The sequence below is a fragment of the Piliocolobus tephrosceles genome, chromosome 13 (genome assembly GCF_002776525.5).
Source record: "Piliocolobus tephrosceles isolate RC106 chromosome 13, ASM277652v3, whole genome shotgun sequence".
NCBI lineage: Eukaryota > Metazoa > Chordata > Mammalia > Primates > Cercopithecidae > Piliocolobus > Piliocolobus tephrosceles.
Genome location: NC_045446.1, coordinates 13,243,816 through 13,262,329, shown reverse-complemented (window position 1 = coordinate 13,262,329; position 18,514 = coordinate 13,243,816). Strand labels below are relative to the sequence as shown.

General features: G+C 41.2%; 1 protein-coding gene across 4 annotated transcripts; it reads left to right on the top strand.

Annotated features, from left to right (window-relative positions):
* Positions 1 to 1,056: 1,056 nt before the first annotated feature.
* MS4A7 (membrane spanning 4-domains A7) lies at positions 1,057 to 16,917 on the top strand. 4 transcript variants are annotated; one of them, XM_023215505.2, is made up of 7 exons: positions 1,067 to 1,275; positions 5,724 to 5,883; positions 7,669 to 7,803; positions 9,323 to 9,379; positions 12,301 to 12,507; positions 15,588 to 15,689; positions 16,706 to 16,917. In XM_023215505.2, the coding sequence occupies exons 2-7, from the start codon at positions 5,737 to 5,739 to the stop codon at positions 16,778 to 16,780; spliced, it is 723 nt and encodes a 240-aa protein (XP_023071273.1). In that variant the 5' UTR covers positions 1,067 to 1,275; positions 5,724 to 5,736; the 3' UTR covers positions 16,781 to 16,917. The 4 variants fall into 4 exon arrangements, with proteins under 4 accessions (XP_023071274.1, XP_023071272.1, XP_023071271.1 ...); XM_023215504.2 differs by lacking the exons at positions 15,588 to 15,689; positions 16,706 to 16,917 and adding an exon at positions 2,604 to 2,658 and having other exon boundaries at positions 1,058 to 1,275; positions 12,301 to 14,592; XM_023215503.2 differs by lacking the exons at positions 15,588 to 15,689; positions 16,706 to 16,917 and having other exon boundaries at positions 1,061 to 1,275; positions 12,301 to 14,592.
* Positions 16,918 to 18,514: the final 1,597 nt, after the last annotated feature.

Genomic DNA, 18,514 nt, shown 5'->3' with positions numbered 1-18,514 from the left:
GCTGAGGCAGGAGAACTGCTTGAACCTGGGAGGTGGAGGTTACAATGAGCTGAGATTGCACCATTGCACTCTAGCCTGAGCAACAAGAACAAAACTCCATCTCAAAATAAATAAATAAATAAAAATAAAAAGTTGTTGACCAAATGGCAGACTCTTGCCATGAAGCAAGCCCAGACCTCAGTACCAAGAGATGTGAATTAGATTCCTGCCTCTTCCACAGACTAGACATGTGACTGGGGGCAGATTCCTTCAGCAATATCACCTCATTTGGGGAAGAGAAGAACTGGACTAAAATACCCTCCAACTACTTTATGAGTTATTTAAACCTCCCAGGCTTAGGTTTACTTCTCTCTTAGGACACAGCCTTGCCACCCTTTAGGAAATGGAGATTGTATATGGAGCATGTTGTACCACCAGCTGCTGCACATCCCAGAGCCATCTTAAACCCTCTCCTTCTGAACAATGGCTAGTCTACAAGAAGCCTTAAAAGGGATGTGAAAGTGGCAACAGTGTCCCCTCAACAACAAATACTTCCCCAAATATGAGCTTGTGTGGAGCTTGATGGCTCTGCTGCTGACTCCAATCCACTGGCATCTTTCCCAAGATGTGCCTGGACTTCCCTGAACATGAGGCCAAAGATGGAGAATGGAGACACCCAAAAGAAGTAACGAGGAGACACGGAATTTTCCACAGGTTGCTTTCAGCTTACCAAGAGCCTGGAAAGTGAGAAAATAGATTCTCCAAAATTCAAAATTAACATTGCTATGATCAATATTTATTGAGTGTCTACTTTTTGTAAACTTTTGGCATCTTTTTCCTTGAATTCTCCCGACAGTCACAGATTGGAATTATTATTATCCATCCGCCATTTAATAGACAAGAAAACTCAGGCTAAGCGAAACTACATGACTTACATAACTTTATGTAGGAGTAGGGAAAATGAATTTTAACTGGGACCGTACAAATCACTAGTCTTCACAAAGGTCTTTTACTCATGTGTCACTTCTATCTTGTGTCATTTTTCCAGACCTCAGAATTTAGAAAGAGGAAGCAGAGGCACTTTTTATGTATCAACTGTCTGTAACTACAGCAAAATTCACATCCTGTGTAATCATAAATACTGCTCTGAGAAAGGGACAGGAAGTCTCAGAGGCTGGAGAGCAAACCACCAAGATCGTTCTGGCAGGAGCAGCCAGTGGGAGGTTCCAGCTGAGCGCTCCCCAGAGGGGAGCTGACACACCAGCCACAGCACACAGGACCAGGCTGCGAGAATAGGTAGGCACCTTGGTTTAGATCATGACTTTTGGGGAAGATTGTGTGCTTTTGGAAAGATAGCCAGGGAATTGGATTATCATTCTGTCTCTGATTCTGACCACCTGTGTGAGATGGAACGTCAGCTCGGTCCCCTTTTTGGGTCTCAGTTTACTCACTTGCCAAATAAGAAAATTGGGTAAAACCATTCTTAGGTTTCCCTCAAGATTTGAGGTGATTTTCCGCAATGCTCTGCATTCTCCTGGTGTGTCACTCAGTCTTACACAGAATCTACTCTCAACAAATACTGTGCACTTAGACTGAATCTTGCATTAGAACCCCATTGTCCTACTCTAATTCTGTAATACAGAAAATTGCTGGGCACAGCTGTTGACTTCCATGTCATGATTTATCTTCAAAGCAAGGATTTTAGAGCCATCTTGAAAGGTGTGGGTCCTTCTAGTCTATCTCCACAAGGCGAATGTGGAAGGACAAAGCATCCTGTCAGACTGTGGTGTCTGGAGATGATAGCATCAGTCGGGAGACTTTTGTGAAACATAAAGAATCTTGGTTATATAGAATTCCTCCTACAAGTAGCAACGTGTGTCAAAATTTAAGTATCATAGCTTTAAATGTAATAAATTCACTTCCATACATCACTGAGATAATTAAATGCAGGAGGCATCACAAAAGTGCAAAGATGCTCATTATTGCATTGTTCATAGTGGCAAAAAGAAAAAATAGAAACCACCTAAATGATCATGAACATGTGGCTGATTAAATGAATCTGAAGACCTCCATTTATTTAAATATACCATTTGACTTTTTTGTTGTAGTAAAATATACTTAAAATAATTGTAGCCTTTTAACCATGTTTTTTTTTCCTTTTCTTTTCTTTTTTTCTTTTGAGACACAGTCTCACTCAGACACCCAGGCTAGAGTGCAGTGGCATGATCTTGGCTCACTACAACCACCGTCTCCCGGGTTCAAGCGATTCTCCCATCTCAGCCTCCTGAGTAGCTGGGATTAATTACAGGCACTCACCATCATGCCCGGCCAATTTTTGTATTTTTTTAGTAGAGACGGGGGGGGGTCTCACCATGTTGGCCACGTTGGTCTTGAACTCCTGACCTCAGGTAGATCTGCTCACCTCGGCCTCCCAAAGTGCTCATTACAGGCATGAGTCACGGCACCCAGCCTTAACCATTTTTAGGTTTACAGTTCAGTGGCATTAGGTACATTGACACCGTTGTGCAACCATCACCACCACCCAACTCCAGAACTTCCTTGTCTTCCCAAACTGGAACTCCATGCCCAGTAAACAATAGCTTTCCATTCCCCTCTCCCCCCAGCCCCTGGCAACCACCACTCTACTTTCTGTGAATTTGAGTCTTCTAGGGACCTCCCGTAAGTAGAATCATACAATATTTGTCCTTTTGTGACTGGCTTATTTCACTTGCTATATTGTCTTTAAGGTTCATCCATGTTGTGGCATGTATCGGAATCTATCATTTGCTTTTAAATTTAGGATTTCTATTATTTCTATCCATTGGTCAAAGATGTCTACAGAATAATGGTGAGGGCAAAAAGAACAGTTATAAAATGGCATGGATAGAATGACTATTTCCGTAGAGTTGTGAACATATATAAAGAGGAGAGAGAGAAAGTGGCAGAGGGGAAGAGAGAATGTAAAAAATATGTGCGTAGGAAACAAGAGTGATCGGGTGACAGCTGAAAGTTAAGGAGCTAATATGTTTTCTTCTTCAAACTGTATTCCCTTGTAATGGTGGTACTTTATGCACCCATTCAAACAGAACAAACAGTTAAGAAATAACAAAGGAAAAAAAATGTTCATGGTATCATGGTTTCAGGCTACAGTCTGAAAGTATCAATTAAACTTTCGAGTCCTAGCTTCAGGCTGAGAAATCAAGCATTTTCTGCGGTCCTTGGGTATGAGATTCAAAAAATAAAGAAAGGAATCCAGAACTCAGGAGGCTGGTTACGAAGACTAGTAGGAACGAGTCTAGTTGGTATATTTTGGCTATTGAGCCACACGGAGCAAGGTAAAAGCCAAGTTTCTACAACATGAAAACAATTTGGGAAATAGAAATCTTCAACCTATATTCCCTAAGATTAGCAATGTCCCTGGGGGAGGATATGGAACTGATGAGTGGCAGCCAGTGCTTCAACAATAGGGGAGGAAGAGTAGAGAGGATGAGAATCAGGTGTAGCTAGCCGGGCAAACACAAACCTACAGGGATATAGAAGAGCTCTGGTGTTAGACAGCTTGTGCCCAAATCTTGCCTCCACGACCTGCTAGATAAGCAATCTTGTGCAAGCTACTTCACCTCTCCAAGCCTCATTTTTCTTATCTTCAGAGTTCAGCACCCATCTCTAAGAGTGCAGATTAAATGAGACTGTCACAAAGCTCTTAATAGAATGTTACATTCATAGTACGTGCCAAATCAATGTTAGCAATGATTATCATTTTATCATGAACTACTGTTTGATTCTGAAACCTAGAATTTCTCTAAGCCTGAGACTTTTTCTCCTTCTCTGGTTTTAAAGATGTGCTGGAAGGCTCACCCTGGCTCCACTGCAGGGATTCAGCTTCAACATCATTCCCCTCATAGGACATGTAACCTTACCCATACTTCTACCCAGATTTCAATATTCCAAGAAATGAAATTATCTCCTTAAACAAAGAGAACTTTAGGTTTAATATTTCTTCAGATAAAGTACTTGATTCCCGGAGAGCATGAGAAACTAGACTAAGGCATAGATCTAGGAGTAGAAATAAAACGGAGGTCCAAACATGGATTGACTATTATGGAACACCTAATAAAACACAGAGAGTTACAACAAAAGGCACTCATGTATGTCATTCACATCCTCAGAAGAGTCCTTCAGGATGGTGTCATTATTCCTATTTTACAGGTAAGGAAACTGAGGATGAATGAGGGAAAGTATCCTGTCTATGGCCAGCTCATCAATATCAGAACTGAGCTTCCAATGAGTATTAGATAAAACTGATATGTTTTGCGAGTTTATCACATGCCTCACTCTATGTTGAGTCCATTATATGTGTCATCTTATCTAATCTGTATCACAAACCTATGAAGTGGTGAAAATACCTTGCCCAGGGTGAGTTTAGCAGTAATTGGTGGATGTAGGATCTGAACATAGGACTAGACTTCAAGACATAGGCTCTGATGTGCAACTAGATGCCTAGGCACTAGACTCCCATCCCAGTGCACTCTTCCATCTCCCTCACTAGGAAGAGATTCTAGGTGTCATTTCCAATCTTTATCTGTTATTTGCTCCACCCAAGAGAGCCCGGAACCATTCCTAAAGCACCAACACGTTGAGGCAAAATGGCAGGCAGCAGAGCTGTAGCACCTTTCAAGGATCACAAGCCTTTAACTAAACTCTGGCCTTCAGTAGGGAGAATGCTGAGCTGACAACAAATCTGGGCAACATTTCAGGAGCTGAGCCTTGTTACTGACACCACAGAGGCCCAGCAGCATTGCTGCTGAGTTGGTGGTGGCAGACAACTTGCTCCTGGAACCTACAAGGGAACTGGAAACGTTAGGAAGGAAGAGAAAGAGAAGAATTAACATAGCATAGAGAAAAAAAAATACCACACACCTCTGAGCCAGATAAGCTTCAATCCAGTCATGTGAATGCAGGCTGTTAATATTAGCTACTGTATATTGAACATGTTCTATGTACCAAGATAAGTGCTTTATGTGACTATTTCATTCAATGAAAGTCACTTGAGCTTATTAGCCCCAGGTTTCTAATGTATAAAATTGATTTAATAACATGTAAGTGATAGGGTTGTTATAAGGATTAGAGTTGCAATGGTCTAATGCTAGGAATTCTGCAGGAGTTAAGTAAATGTTTACATTACGAATTACTAAGCCAATATAAGCAAGGAGGAAGATTGTGGATGGGACACGCCATCTCGCTATAGGAAAGGAAAGTGGAACAGCATTCATGCCCAACATCTTTAGGAAGATAAAATGAAGACTAGAGTAGAAGACTGATCAGTGCAGGTGTAGCACAAAAGTATAATCCTGGAAGATGTGGTGAGGGAAGGTAGCACAGGTGAAGCAGAGACACAGGAGACAGGGAAGGGAAGCTGGAAGCAGAGGTCATTGGAGGGAGAGTGAGATGGACACATTTAGGGCTACAAAGCAAATTATATGTGATTTGCTCACCTCTCAATTGTAGGACCCCTCAAAATGTGTACAGTTCTCTCGCAGTGGCATGCTTCTTGACCACAATGGATGAACTGTGCCCAGCATGCCCGCTTTCCAATGCTCCACTGATCCCCATGTTTTGTTTCTGAAGGACAACCAGCCTTGGAATAATGGCAAATACTTTACGTTCCTACAAGGTATGGTCCCTGGAAGCTTATGTCTGTAAGTCAAACCTTGGGAAGTAACTGAGTTTGATGCCTCTTCCAGCATCATCAGCATCATGCTATTACAATCCCAAACCGTGGGGATTTTTGACAGCTTTACACCAAAGGGCATCACTATCCCTCAAAGAGAGAAACCTGGACACGAGTACCAAAAAGAAGATTACCTTCAGAGCGGGCTGCCAACAGAAGCCACCGTTCTTGGGGTAAGTCCACCTCATCATAAGGGAAATATTGAGAAAATACTTTGTAAATGTATCTAGACTACAGATCTACAGTGAGTATGGGAAACTCTTTCACTCTTTTCTGGCTGACTCCAGGCTAATGAGGACATGAAATGGAGATTTAGGGGAAGACTATATCCTTTGCAGCAGTTTCTAGAAACTAAAACCACTAGATCTTTTTCACTAGCGTGCTTCACAATTAACAAGTTGGTCTTTCTTGTTTTATTTATTTATATATTTATTTATTTTGAGATGGAATCTCCCTCTGTTGCCCAGACTGGAGTGCAGTGGCACGATCTTGGTTCACTGCAACCTCTGCCTCCCAGGTTCAAGTGATTCTTCTGCCTCAGCCTCCTGAGTAGCGGGGACTATAGGTGCACGCCACCACACCCGGCTAATTTTTGTATTCTTAGTAGAGATGGGGTTTCACCATATTGGCCAGGCTTGTCTCTAACTTCTGAACTCGTGATCCACCCGCCTTGGCCTCCCAAAGTGCTGGGATTACAGGCGTGAGCCACTGTGCCTGGCCACAAATTCGTCTTTCTTATTTTGTCTTTAGTACAGTAAAAATTTTCCATTTAACCATATGGATTTTACGCAGTATGATTAAATTAGATATTCTTAACTTTGAGCTCATTTTTCAAATATTTTGAGATGAGACAATCAAGACTAATCTCATGATCCATTTTTCCCCATTCATATGAGTAACTATAAGACATCTAAGTGTCCCAGATTATCATCCCTCATATCCAGAACTTTAATCTCCATATGGTTTTGAATACCGTCTTGTGATACCCAGATCCTATCCACTCCCAGTTTTAGATGGATCTCCCTGCCCTGTTTCTTCACAATCTATTTTTTGTACAGCAGGTAGGGTGATCTTTTAAGAATGAAAGTTAGGTCATGTATTCTGCTGGTTCAAAATTATCCAATGGGATTCCTTTTTTGCTCAAAATGAAAAGCAAAGTTGGTAAAATATAGCCTAAAAATCCCTACATAGTTTGCACCATGCCTCCAGTTCTCCACAGGTCTCGTGTTCTACTACTTTGCTCTTAACTCTATTCTGCCTTCCATGGAACTTGTCTGTATCCTTACAGACAAGACACACAGTATACATATAAGCTCTCCAATGGTAGTGATTTTCATTTGCTTCATTCCCTGGTGCCTGGCACACAACAGGTATTCAATAACTATTAATGATATGAATGGTTGACTTCTTTTTTTATTTCTCCTATGTTTGCATCATCTTTCAATTGCACGTGCATTTGAGCAAAAGCATGGGCTTTAGAGCAAGCTAATGGCAAAACTTCAGTTCTTCCACTTGTGAAATAATTATTATGAAAATTCAATGATGAACAAAATAAGATGAATTACAGCAGAAGAGATGACCTGCTCTATCTAATTTCAACTGAAAAAAACTCTTCATTAACACTCCTGTGTAAAGTTTCCACCTCACTGAACAACTTTTTAATCTACTTTTCAAGGAAATAAATTTAAGAACTGTCAAGTATCTTTTTCAAAAATAGTTAAAATGTGCATATGATCACTTCCCTTTTTGCTAGTTTAGTAATCCTATCAGAAAAGAAGACGTTAGCTATACATGACTTCCTCTAGCAGCATATCGATCGGCTTCTTGTAACATTTGTTCCTCTTTAATACAACAAATTATAATGTATTTTATACTCTTTATGCTTTACAATGTGCATTCAAATAATCACTTTCATCTGTTTGAAGTGCAGTCTAGATTTCCTGTCTTCTCTCTTGCAGACTGTCCAGATCCTGTGTTGCCTGATGATTTCAAGTTTGGGGGCCATCTTGGTTTTTGCTCCCTACCCCTCCCACTTCAGTCCAGCAATTTCCACCACTCTGATGTCTGGGTACCCATTTTTAGGAGCTCTGTGTGTGAGTAGAATGGGGACTGTAAGAGGGGACATGCTTTATAAATGCTAACCGGGTGCATAGTCGTGGAGTGACTCAGACTCCAAGAGGCCAGGAGGCAAAAGAAGGCAAGGCCTCAACTTTCCTTCTATCATTGCCCCACATCACATTTCCCCTATTCAAGAAGAGCAGCAGAGAGACTTAATCTGTCTTCCTGCAAAGCAGGGGGCAAGCGGGAATGGTGGTAATACAATGGGTATACCAGCACAGCATTTCTTACCTGGCATTACAGCATACCTCTAGAAAAGTGGATGTTTTTCCATATCCCTCTTCGGGGCTTTGATGAAGCCATTGGATTCTCTCCATTGTAAGAATAATTAACTTTTCAGGTAGGGAGTGAGAAGGCCATTTTTAAACAATAAAACGAGCACCACTGGTAGGTGCCACAGGTTTGCCGAGATTTGGGTTTGCATGGTAAGATTCAATGGGAGGCAGGGACATGCTTGCTGTGGGTCCAGAGGTAACTCTGAGCACTTGAGAAACTCTCTTTGCTGCCTTCCACCTAATGGCTCATGAAAAAGGGTCTAGTAGATCTGGTTTTCAGAGAGTGGCCAGGGCAGACTCGCACGTCCCACAAAGGGTTATTTCTTCTCCACGTAGTATTTTGTACAAAGGATAAAAAGCAAACATTCTGAGCAGATGAACTATACTAAGGTACTACTTCTGTGTGGATACAGTCCCTGTGTGAACACAAACTTTGCAGTCATGTAAGGAGGCCCTGCACCTGCCCCAGAGCACAATTTGTCCTTGACTTCTCCTATAACCAGTGGTTGTGGGCCCCACATCTCCTTAGAGAAGCTAGCATTAGCTTATACTGGACCCTTTTTGCCTGTGACTATTCAATATCCAAGCCACACACTTAAGCAAATTTTTAGCTTCTCAGAATACCCTTCCTCTGCCAGCTGGATCTTTAATACCACTGGGATTAAATACTGATTTCTGGGGTTTTATGATAAAGACTTCACATCTGAGCCTGCTCTTCCCACTTTCCTCAACTCCCATTCTGATTCAAGCAACATACACCAATAACTTCCAGTTCATGTGTTGCTGCACCTTGAACTTCCAGTTCATTGTGCTTCTGCATCAGAGCCTCTTTCCTGACTGCTTCTGTTGGCTGTTCCAATCTCTAGATCCATTCAAGTCCTTGGTCCATCTCAACCTCCTCTCTTTCAACCTTGTAATTTAGTAACACTCTTCTCCCTTCCCATGAACACCTTTTCTCCAGGCCTCCTCAGTTCCTAGTGATTTCCACTAAAACAAATCCAACCCCTCTGTACATCTGCATGTCATTCAAAGTCAATATAGACATTCTTATGTCAGGTGGGAATTAGGCCTTTCTAGCAATATGGATTCACCCGATTTCTGCAATGTTCTCTCCCTAAAAGTTTTCCAACATCACTTTTTGATTGAGTGATTGACAGTGACATGGTGGGCACATTTCCACAAGACAACTGAACTGATTATTTCTCTCTTTTCTGAGCAGTTTGGTATTACTGGATCCCTCTCAATTATCTCTGGAAAACAATCAACTAAGCCCTTTGTAAGTACAAGGACCATTAAATCTCAGCTGGTTAGGATTGAAGAAATGTCAGAGTTAAGTCTTCTAGTTGAAAATCCCTATTTTACAGTTTAGAGAGATAAAGCTTAGAACAGGCTAGGAATCCCAGGTTTTCCTGGCTGTCCCATTGGTAGAACCAAGAGTAGAGCCCAAATTTCTTGCCTTCTAGACCAGTGCTCTTTCTTCTACAAAATGGTGCTCCTGGATTATATTCCAAGCTTGGAGGAGGTTTACCTCAGTTATTTAAAAAGTGTAAATTTTTAAATGTACCATGGACTCTTTACAGCTTGTTACCTTGACCTTGAATAAAGTAGCCAACCATCCCAGAGAGAGCCTACAGATCCTTTTTCTTTTCTTTTTTTTTTTTTTTTGAGGCGGAGTCTCGCTCTGTCGCCCGGACTGGAGTGCAGTGGCCGGATCTCAGCTCACTGCAAGCTCTGCCTCCCGGGTTTACGCCATTCTCCTGCCTCAGCCTCCGGAGTAGCTGGGACTACAGGCGCCCGCCACCTCGCCCGGCTAGTTTTTGTATTTTTCGTAGAGACGGGGTTTCACCGTGTTAGCCAGGATGGTCTCGATCTCCTGACCTCGTGATCCGCCCGTCTCGGCCTCCCAAAGTGCTGGGATTACAGGCTTGAGCCACCGCGCCCGGCATTTACAGATCCTTTTTCTATAAAACCTGCCTCCTGGGGTTCTTTTTGATGCCAAATGTCCCCATTCATAGAGCTGGGACTTCACACAAATTCTAACCCTTCAGTGTCAGGATGACCAATTGTCTTGGTTTTCCCAGGACTGTCTCAGTTTTAGCCCAGAAAGCCTATATCCTGGGAAACCCTTTACTCCCCAGGCAAACCAGGATAACTGGTTTACCCTACTCAGTGGCCATGGTAATAACTTGAAAGAAGTCCATGATATATTCTCAAATTTCTACTTTTTAGGCAACTGAAATAAACCTCATTCAGTCAAATAACAGGTGGGAAGGCATTCATTCTTCTGTCAGAAGAGGGTGTTGCCATCTTTTTCCAGGCTGGAGGAGACTGTTTCCATCCAAAGACCCAGTCTTGATAATTGGATGTTTGAGAAAAAAAATCAGTTTAAAGTAAGGTGGGAGAAAATGAGGGTGATGGAGCAGAGGTAAGGGGGATGTCTGCAATATCAGCACTGATTGCTGCACCAAACTCAAATACCACTCATGCCACTGCTAACATCCCCCTGGCTTCCTCAACAACTTTAGAATTATTATATTGCCCTAAGTGCATCTAGAATATGACCTTTGGTCCCTCCCTAGAAACCCAATTTATGTCTTCTTACTTAAATGAGCAGCTTTAGAGAAAAGACAGAAGCAAACTGGAGAGGTTGGAATACCTACCTACAGGTGGATCAGGCCTATGAGAAACACATTCACCACACCATTTCCCAACTCTTCTACATTTTAGGAGAAAGGATTCTCCCATAGCATGACAATTCATTAGCAAAGACACTGATGTGCCAGGCTCTGTGCAAGGTTTCCAGCACATGCTCTTCTCTGTTTAAGCATCATTGGAAGACAATGTATGTTGGGGAGGATGGTTGTTTTGCCCTTTTCTACTCCAGCTCTGTAGCTACACGGATTCATGTGCTGAGTCTTTGAAGGAAAACTAGTCCCAATGGACAGTCACTTTGCCCAAAGCTACCATATGAGCAATGGAGCCCACATGTTGTTCTTTGTCCCACATGTGGAGCCCACATTGTTGTCAAGTCCAAGCATAGATTTCCCTTTCTGTGTATTCACTGCAATTGGGAAGCCACTTCTGAGATCAGAAGATTCATCTTCCACATTTTATAAAAGAGATAACTGAAGCCCAGAGTAAGAAAGATCTGCTCAAGCACACAGATGGATCGGTGACAGACGGGTTGGTGACAGAGCTAGGATAGGAGGAGAGGTTTTCGGATTCTAAGTCTAGAACTATGACTCCAACCAATGAATGCTGTGAACTCTTCAAAATCCTCTTCCATACTCCTGGGTTCTAGACTGCAGCTTCAATCATCAGGAGCATATACCAGCTTCATGTACCATCCATGTGTCCTCATCTATGCCTAGCCAGACCCTGTGTCTTCTTGAGTCAGGATGTGGGTTTTCCCTAAATCACCTTGTGGGTGTGTGGCAGGGAAGAGAGAAAATTGCTATGGAGAGAAGCAAAGGCTTTATAGCTGCTTCTTCCCTTTCTCCCTCCAAGGTTTGTGGGAAAAGTGGCTACAGTCTGATAATATTTCTGTTTGTGAATGGGTGGAGAGAGAAACACAGGGTCTAAGCCCATGTGCCTCTGCCTCATGTCCTGTCACTTTGGAAAATTGAAGGCATATGCTTGTCATATTGAACAAATATTGATTGTCAATTCAAGATCAATTGTTTGTCAATTGAAAATCTGTCTTATGTTCCCATAGACCTATAGATAGGTTTTCCAACTTTTCCAGTTTGCCTCCACCTTTTCTCTGAAGCTGCTCTTTTATGTAAATCAAAGTCATAGATTCAGTTTACCAGAGAGGGCCAAAGTCCATATTCTAGAAGCCCTTAAGGCAACAGAATGATTCTAAGGCTATTGAGGAGGTCACGGGAGTTGTTGGCAGTGACCTGAGCAGCACTGACTCTATCTTGAGTGCTATAGAGAGTCAAGGGGCCAGAATCCCTCTCCCTAAGGAGGAATTATCCATGCATTTTCTTATTTAATAAGCATTTACTAATTATATCACATGCTTAACTAAATAGTGACAAGAGATACAAAGATGAATAAAACACAGTTTGTGCCCGCACAAGGAAACAGGAAGGAAACAGACACAAGGAAGCACCATTGCAGTACAATGGACAGGACTAATAGTGTCACGCGCTGATTCTGTGATGAGAACCCAATGCAGAGTTTCTCTTCCAGGACCTGAGCAGCCTGACCTCAAATGCAGTGAGTTCTGTTACTGCAGGGGCAGGCCTCTTCCTCCTTGCTGACAGCGTGGTAGCCCTGAGGACTGCCTCTCAACATTGTGGCTCAGAAAAGGATTATCTATCCTCATTGCCTTATTCGGAGTACTATTATCCAATATATGAAATCAAAGATTGTCTCCTGACCAGTGTCAGTTTAACAGTGAGTAGTTTCAGATTGAACATTCTGTCATGTGAAATCTCTGTGTCTCCCCTTTGCATAATCTCTGCTTTTCTGGCAGTCTCTGGTCCTGTCAGTCTGAATGCCTGGAGACAGACAGAAATAAACAAAAACTTGTGGTTGGAAGAGGCCTGTCTGCCGACTGCGTGGTGTGGGGGATGTACTATATAAAGTCAAAAGAGGAAATCAAGAAGGACAGTAGGGAGTCTGTCCCTCCACTGTCTTTCTTATCACAAGCATTCCAACCTCAATGGGTTTAACTCTTAAAGTACATCCTTTGTTGAACAGGCTTCTCCCTACTCATCACAGGCAGAAATATTCTTCATTTGAATTATATTTTAATTTGGGATTATCTCTTTTGGGTTCTCTTCCAGGGGTTGGATGCCCCTACCCCTAAAAGATGCTTGTCTTCTGATCATCAGTGAATTGAGGACTAGGAGAGGCTGTATGGTGTTTAATCTAATCTTCAAATGCAAGCCTGTATGCTACATTATGTTAGGCACAGAACTTGAACTTTAAGTCCAAATACATAGTTATTTTGTACTTTGGTCCAACAGGGCTGACAGGGAGTGGTGGGAAGGGAGACAGCCTATCACAGATTTGACTTCTAGAAAAAATGTCAGCCTCTCTGGGCAGCATTTTGTTGGCACCTTTCTCCCAAACTCGATGATCACTTCCTGTTCGTGGTGACAAGCCTTGCTTATTCAATCCTATAAATATAGGATCATGGTTTTAAAACCATAAACCAGTGGCCTTTTAAGAAGAAAGACTTCTTCCTCTATGAATCCTCCTAGTAGGAGCCCAGGGAGCCCAAGGTAGTATCTCTCATTCCCTTGGATCCATCTGTCTCACAAACCTCACAAAATGTGTGCAAGCTTTTGCACTCCTGTGGGTCTGCTCATGTGATGCAGAGATTGTCAAAAGCAACCCTTTTGGTTCAGGAGCTTGAGGAAGTAGAAGAGCACAGAGACCCGTCTGGAGGAAACCTGGTAGATAGTGTCATCCTGGTGCAGGACAGACATCTGGTAAAGCAATGGGGGTGGGAGAGGCATATTGGGGGTTTAATTTAAAGAAAATGAATTTCATTACCTCAAACTGTCTCCCATTCTGAGACAACTGGAGTCCAAAAGACCTTCCTACAATATCAGAGAAGTTCCAACACGGCAGACTAAGCCGACTCCAAAGGCCTACTCTTTGTTAATTAACACAGCAATTACCTGAACAAAAGTAACGAAATTTTAAAAATTAAAAAATTTACAGCCAAGGTTGGAAAACGAAGGGAGGGCAGAAGGAAAAACAAATCAAAGAATAAAGATGTCTTAGGTTCCAGAAGCTAAGAAGGATCCTAAAGCCAAATCACCAAACAAGAACTGAGGCCAGAAAAAACGAGGAAGTCTGGATAGGAATATTGGTGTTAGAGGCTAGGATCACACAGTTTTAATATCCGTGACAAGATTTGGCATTGGGCAGAACCATAAAGCTCATTTTGAGTACCCTGCAAAAATGTTGAAAGCTGAGACTGAATATTTACTCAATTTGTGAAAATAATATAAAGAAAATTCTGCCCAGCATCCCAAGAAGTTTCAAGAAAACCTTCCATCAGCTCACTAAGCTTTATGCAAGTGTGCCATCCAAATTCATAATTACATGTAAAATAGGGGAACCTCAAATAAAGGGATTAAGTTAAAAACTGCTACAAGATATGTGAAACTGCTAAGGTTTTCGCAGAATCAAATCTAAAACTACTATCTAAGGAGATGTCCATAAACCTAACTTATCAAATGCCTTCCTATCAAAGAACCCTACCACTACCACCATCTACACACTGAAGTTATCTAATAACCAAAATATTATGAGAAACATAACAACAACACGAAAAAATGAGAAGCGGCAGCAAATGGGGAAACATGAAAGTCAGAAGCTCAAGAACAATAGATAATATAAAAATTTGAAAAAGGCTATTATGAAAATACATTTTAAATCATTAAAAATGTTTAAAAAGTAATAGAAACCAGGCCAGGCGCGGTTGCTCACACCTGTAATCCCAGCGCATTGGGAGGCTGAGGCGGGCGGATCACCTGAGGTCAGGAGTTTGAGACCAGCCTGGCCAACATGGTGAAACCCCGTCTCTACTAAAACTACAAAAATTAACCAGGGATGGTGGTGCAAGCCTGTAATCCCAGCTACTTGGGAGGCTGAGGCAGGGGAATCGCTTGAACTGGGGAGGCACAGGTTGCAGTGAGCCGAGATCGCACCATTGCACTCTAGACTGGGTGACAGAATGAGACCCTGTCTTAAAAAAAAAAAAAAAGTAATAGAAACCAAAATGGTAAAAAAAAAAAAGGGCAGTAAAGGGAAAAAAAGATATGTGCATTTGAGAAAAAAATGAAATCACATAATTGGAAATGAAAATTGTCTTTGAAATTAAAAACTAAGCAGATCAGTTAAACAGCAGGTTCAATATATCCAAGGAAACAAAGAGTGAAGTGGAATTCAGATTTGATTAAATCACACAGAACACAACACATTATGTGTGTTTGGAAAAGACGGATGAAAACCTAAAAGGCATGTGGATGCAAGGAAGTGGAGAGGTTCAATACATATCTGAAATGAGTCCCAGTAAGAGATTATAAAAGAGAGAGCATATGCAAAAGTAAATAACTAGAAATCTTTTAGAATTTAATAAAACCATGAGATGTCAGATTGAAGAAATGCACTGAGACCACTGCAGGATACATAGAATCAAATACACACCTAGAAATATCATCATGACAATAAAAAGCACCATAGTCAAAAAGAAAATAATAAAGGCAACCAGAGGTAAGTGGCAGATTACTCTCATCTGTCATTAGGTAGGATACCAAAGTTTTGAGATGATGCAGTTGCTGCTTATTTCCCTTCATCTATTCAGAAATCTGAAAGGGAAAGCAGAAAAGAGGATTAAGCAATTTTCCCTGTCCCCTTTTCTCTGCATTGCTGGAGCTTTATCGCCCTGTCTCCTCTTAGTTAGGCATAAGGGCTAGCTTGTGTTGGGTACCAGCCATTCATGTCCTGATTTGCAGGGTGCCCTAGTGGTGATGCTTGTCTTCACTGTGCTGGAGCTCTTATTAGCTGCATACAGTTCTGTCTTTTGGTGGAAACAGCTCTACTCCAACAACCCTGGGGTGAGTATGCTGACATGTCACATGATACCTGCTCTGTCCCAGGTCCAGGCTACAATAATCCAGGCTCAAAAAGTGACAAAAAGAAGAATCAATTATTGTTCATGAGGTGCACGTGGAAGGCCACTTTTATAATAAAAAAAATGAGTTTAACAGTGAAACCCCATCTCTACTAAAAATACAAAAAATCAGCCGGGCGTGGTGGCACATGCCTATAGTCCCATCTACTTGGGAGGCTGAGGCAGAAGAATTGCTTGAACCCAGGAGGTGGAGGTTGCAGTGAGCTGAGATCCCACCACTGCACTGCAGCCTGGGTGACAGAGTGAGACTCAGCCTCAAAAAAAAAAAAAAAAAAAAAGTTTAAATAAATGGGCTCCTTCCTGAGGACACTCTGGTCATCTGGGATCAGCTGGTGTCTACTGGGAAGTAGACCAGTTAGAGAATTGCTTAATATGAAGCTAATTGGCTTTAGAAATCACATAGCGCAACCCCTCATGAAAGAACCAAGGCTTGGATAAAATTACATAGAAAATGAATGATACAGACTATTGGGCTGAAAATGAGAATGTGTATCCCCTCACTTTTATTATGAACACAGCCACCTGCCTCCCAAGAGTCTCCCTAGCCAAGTTTCCTTGTTAATGTAATGAGACTTTACTAGAACGTCTCTGTCCTGTTTATGCTTCCTTGTGCTCTTCCTTACATCCCCTTAGCTCTTGATGTTATAATTTTAAAATATTTTCATTTCCCCTAAAGGCTACAACAAAGAAAAAGAAGTGCTTATAGAATTTGGATGAAGTATGATTTAACTATGATCCTATTTAAACATAGTAAAATAATTAGCAAACTGGAGAACGGCATTATTTTTAACTAATATTGCTGCAATTACATATTATGGCAAAGCTGGAAGAACTAGTACTACACAAAACTTGGGGAAAATGTATTATGAGTTTGTTTTTTTTTTTTTTAGTCTCCAAAATCAAAAGTTTAAAAATTCTAACCAATTATATATTTTCTAGAGTTCATTTTCCCTGACCCAGTCACAAGATCATATCCAACAGGTCAAAAAGAGTTCTTCACGGTCTTGGATATAAGCAACTCTTGGCCTCAGAGGAAGGAAAAGCAACCCAACGCTCATGGTCAAGTGTGATTAGGCTTTCCTGAAATCTCAGCCATTTTTAGATACGGTGAAATAAACTTAAAAAAAAAAACAAAAAAACTTTTGTTTAGTGTTTGTTTACTATGATTCGTCATTTACATGAGTCGTTTACTACGACTCATTTACTATGAGTTGTAATTTCTCTTGAAAATAATTTCCTCAAAGCCCAAGCCAGTCAAATGTTATTAGCCAGTCTTCCAAAATGGTCATCAACTTTATAAACTGCTTTGGGTAAACTGAGCAGAAGGTGATACAAAGAAGGGAAAATGTGCACTCACACTAGTATGAATTTGGTAAGTCGTGTGACTCTGCAGGCTGTTTCTGTATTATTTTCACACTCATATTGCTTAAATATTACATATTAGGGATTGTAAGAACACTTTAATTAAAAATGAAAGACTATATATAATTAAACTACTCTGCTCTGGCCACTCTCTGAGAAACAGATCTGCTGGGCCCTTTTTCATGAGCCATTAGGTGGAAGGCAGCAAAGAGATCTTCTCAAGTGCTCAGGATTACCTCTGAACACACAGCAAGCATGTCCCTGCCTCCCATGAATCGTACCATGTAAACCCAAATCTCTGCAAATCTGTGGCACCAACCAGTGGTGCTCATTTTGTTTTAAAACGGCCTTCTTGGCCTGGCACAGTGACTCATGCCTGTAATCCCAGCACTTTGGGAGGCCGAAGTGGGCAGATCACCTGAGGTCAGGAGTTTGAGACCAGCCTGGTCAACAAGGTGAAACCCCATCTCTATTAAAAATACAAAAAATTAGCCGGGCACGGTGGTGCGTGCCTGTAGTTCCAGCTACCCGAGAGGCTGAGGCAGAAGAATCGCTTGAACCTGGGAGGCAGAGGTTGCAGTGAGCAGAGACTGCACCATTGCACTCCAGCCTGGCCTACAAGAACAAAACTCCATCTCAAAATAAATAAAATAAATAAATAAAAATAAAAATGGACTATACATGGTCTTTTAATTCATTTGTTTTAAATAAATAAATAAATAAAATAAATATTTAGTTGGCACATAAACTATGTTCTTTTCTATTATTCCAGGGAAGGAGTCAATGAAGGCATCTTAGTCTTCTTAACGAGTTACAGATAATCTGTCTCTGAGTGGCATGTTTTCTGTTTCTAACTTGGAGCCAAATATTGCTCACACTGAAAATGATAACGTCTGTTTGTTTGGGTATTACCTCTATTTTGATCTATAGCACAATTCTGTAATTCAGATCATCACCCCTGCACTTTGTACCACATGGGCATATTCTTTCTTCCCAGTCATTGCTGCAATTATCTTGTCTGTTCTTTGTGTAATATGTTCTATGTGGGCCACTGCATTAAACTCAATTTCTTGGGCAATTATGGAAATTCCAGTGTGGCTGCAGTTTAACTTTGCATTCTCTATGCATATGAGGTTTCCTAAATAAACTTGAAGAGTAGCATAGTTTAAAAAATACATATCTTATAACTTTCTACAACAAAGAATTATTGAGTCCAAATGCCATCAGTGCTAATTTTGAGACACCCTGCTATCCATGGTCCCTACAAACCAGGAAATAAGTTATTATGTGTATACACTGGTTTTAGTTTTATGAAACAATTTGCCTTCATGATCTCATAGTTAAAATTGTAACAAATTTAGGAATAAAAAGGATAAATATGGGAAG

Coding starts and splice junctions, on each gene's coding strand:
- MS4A7 (XM_023215504.2), top strand. CDS start 5,737: ATGCTATTACAATCCCAAACCGTGGGGATTTTTGACAGCTTTACACCA. Junction 5,884..7,668: donor CAGAAGCCACCGTTCTTGGG/GTAAGTCCACCT, acceptor TCTCTCTTGCAG/ACTGTCCAGATCCTGTGTTG. Junction 7,804..9,322: donor CATTTTTAGGAGCTCTGTGT/GTGAGTAGAATG, acceptor TTTTCTGAGCAG/TTTGGTATTACTGGATCCCT.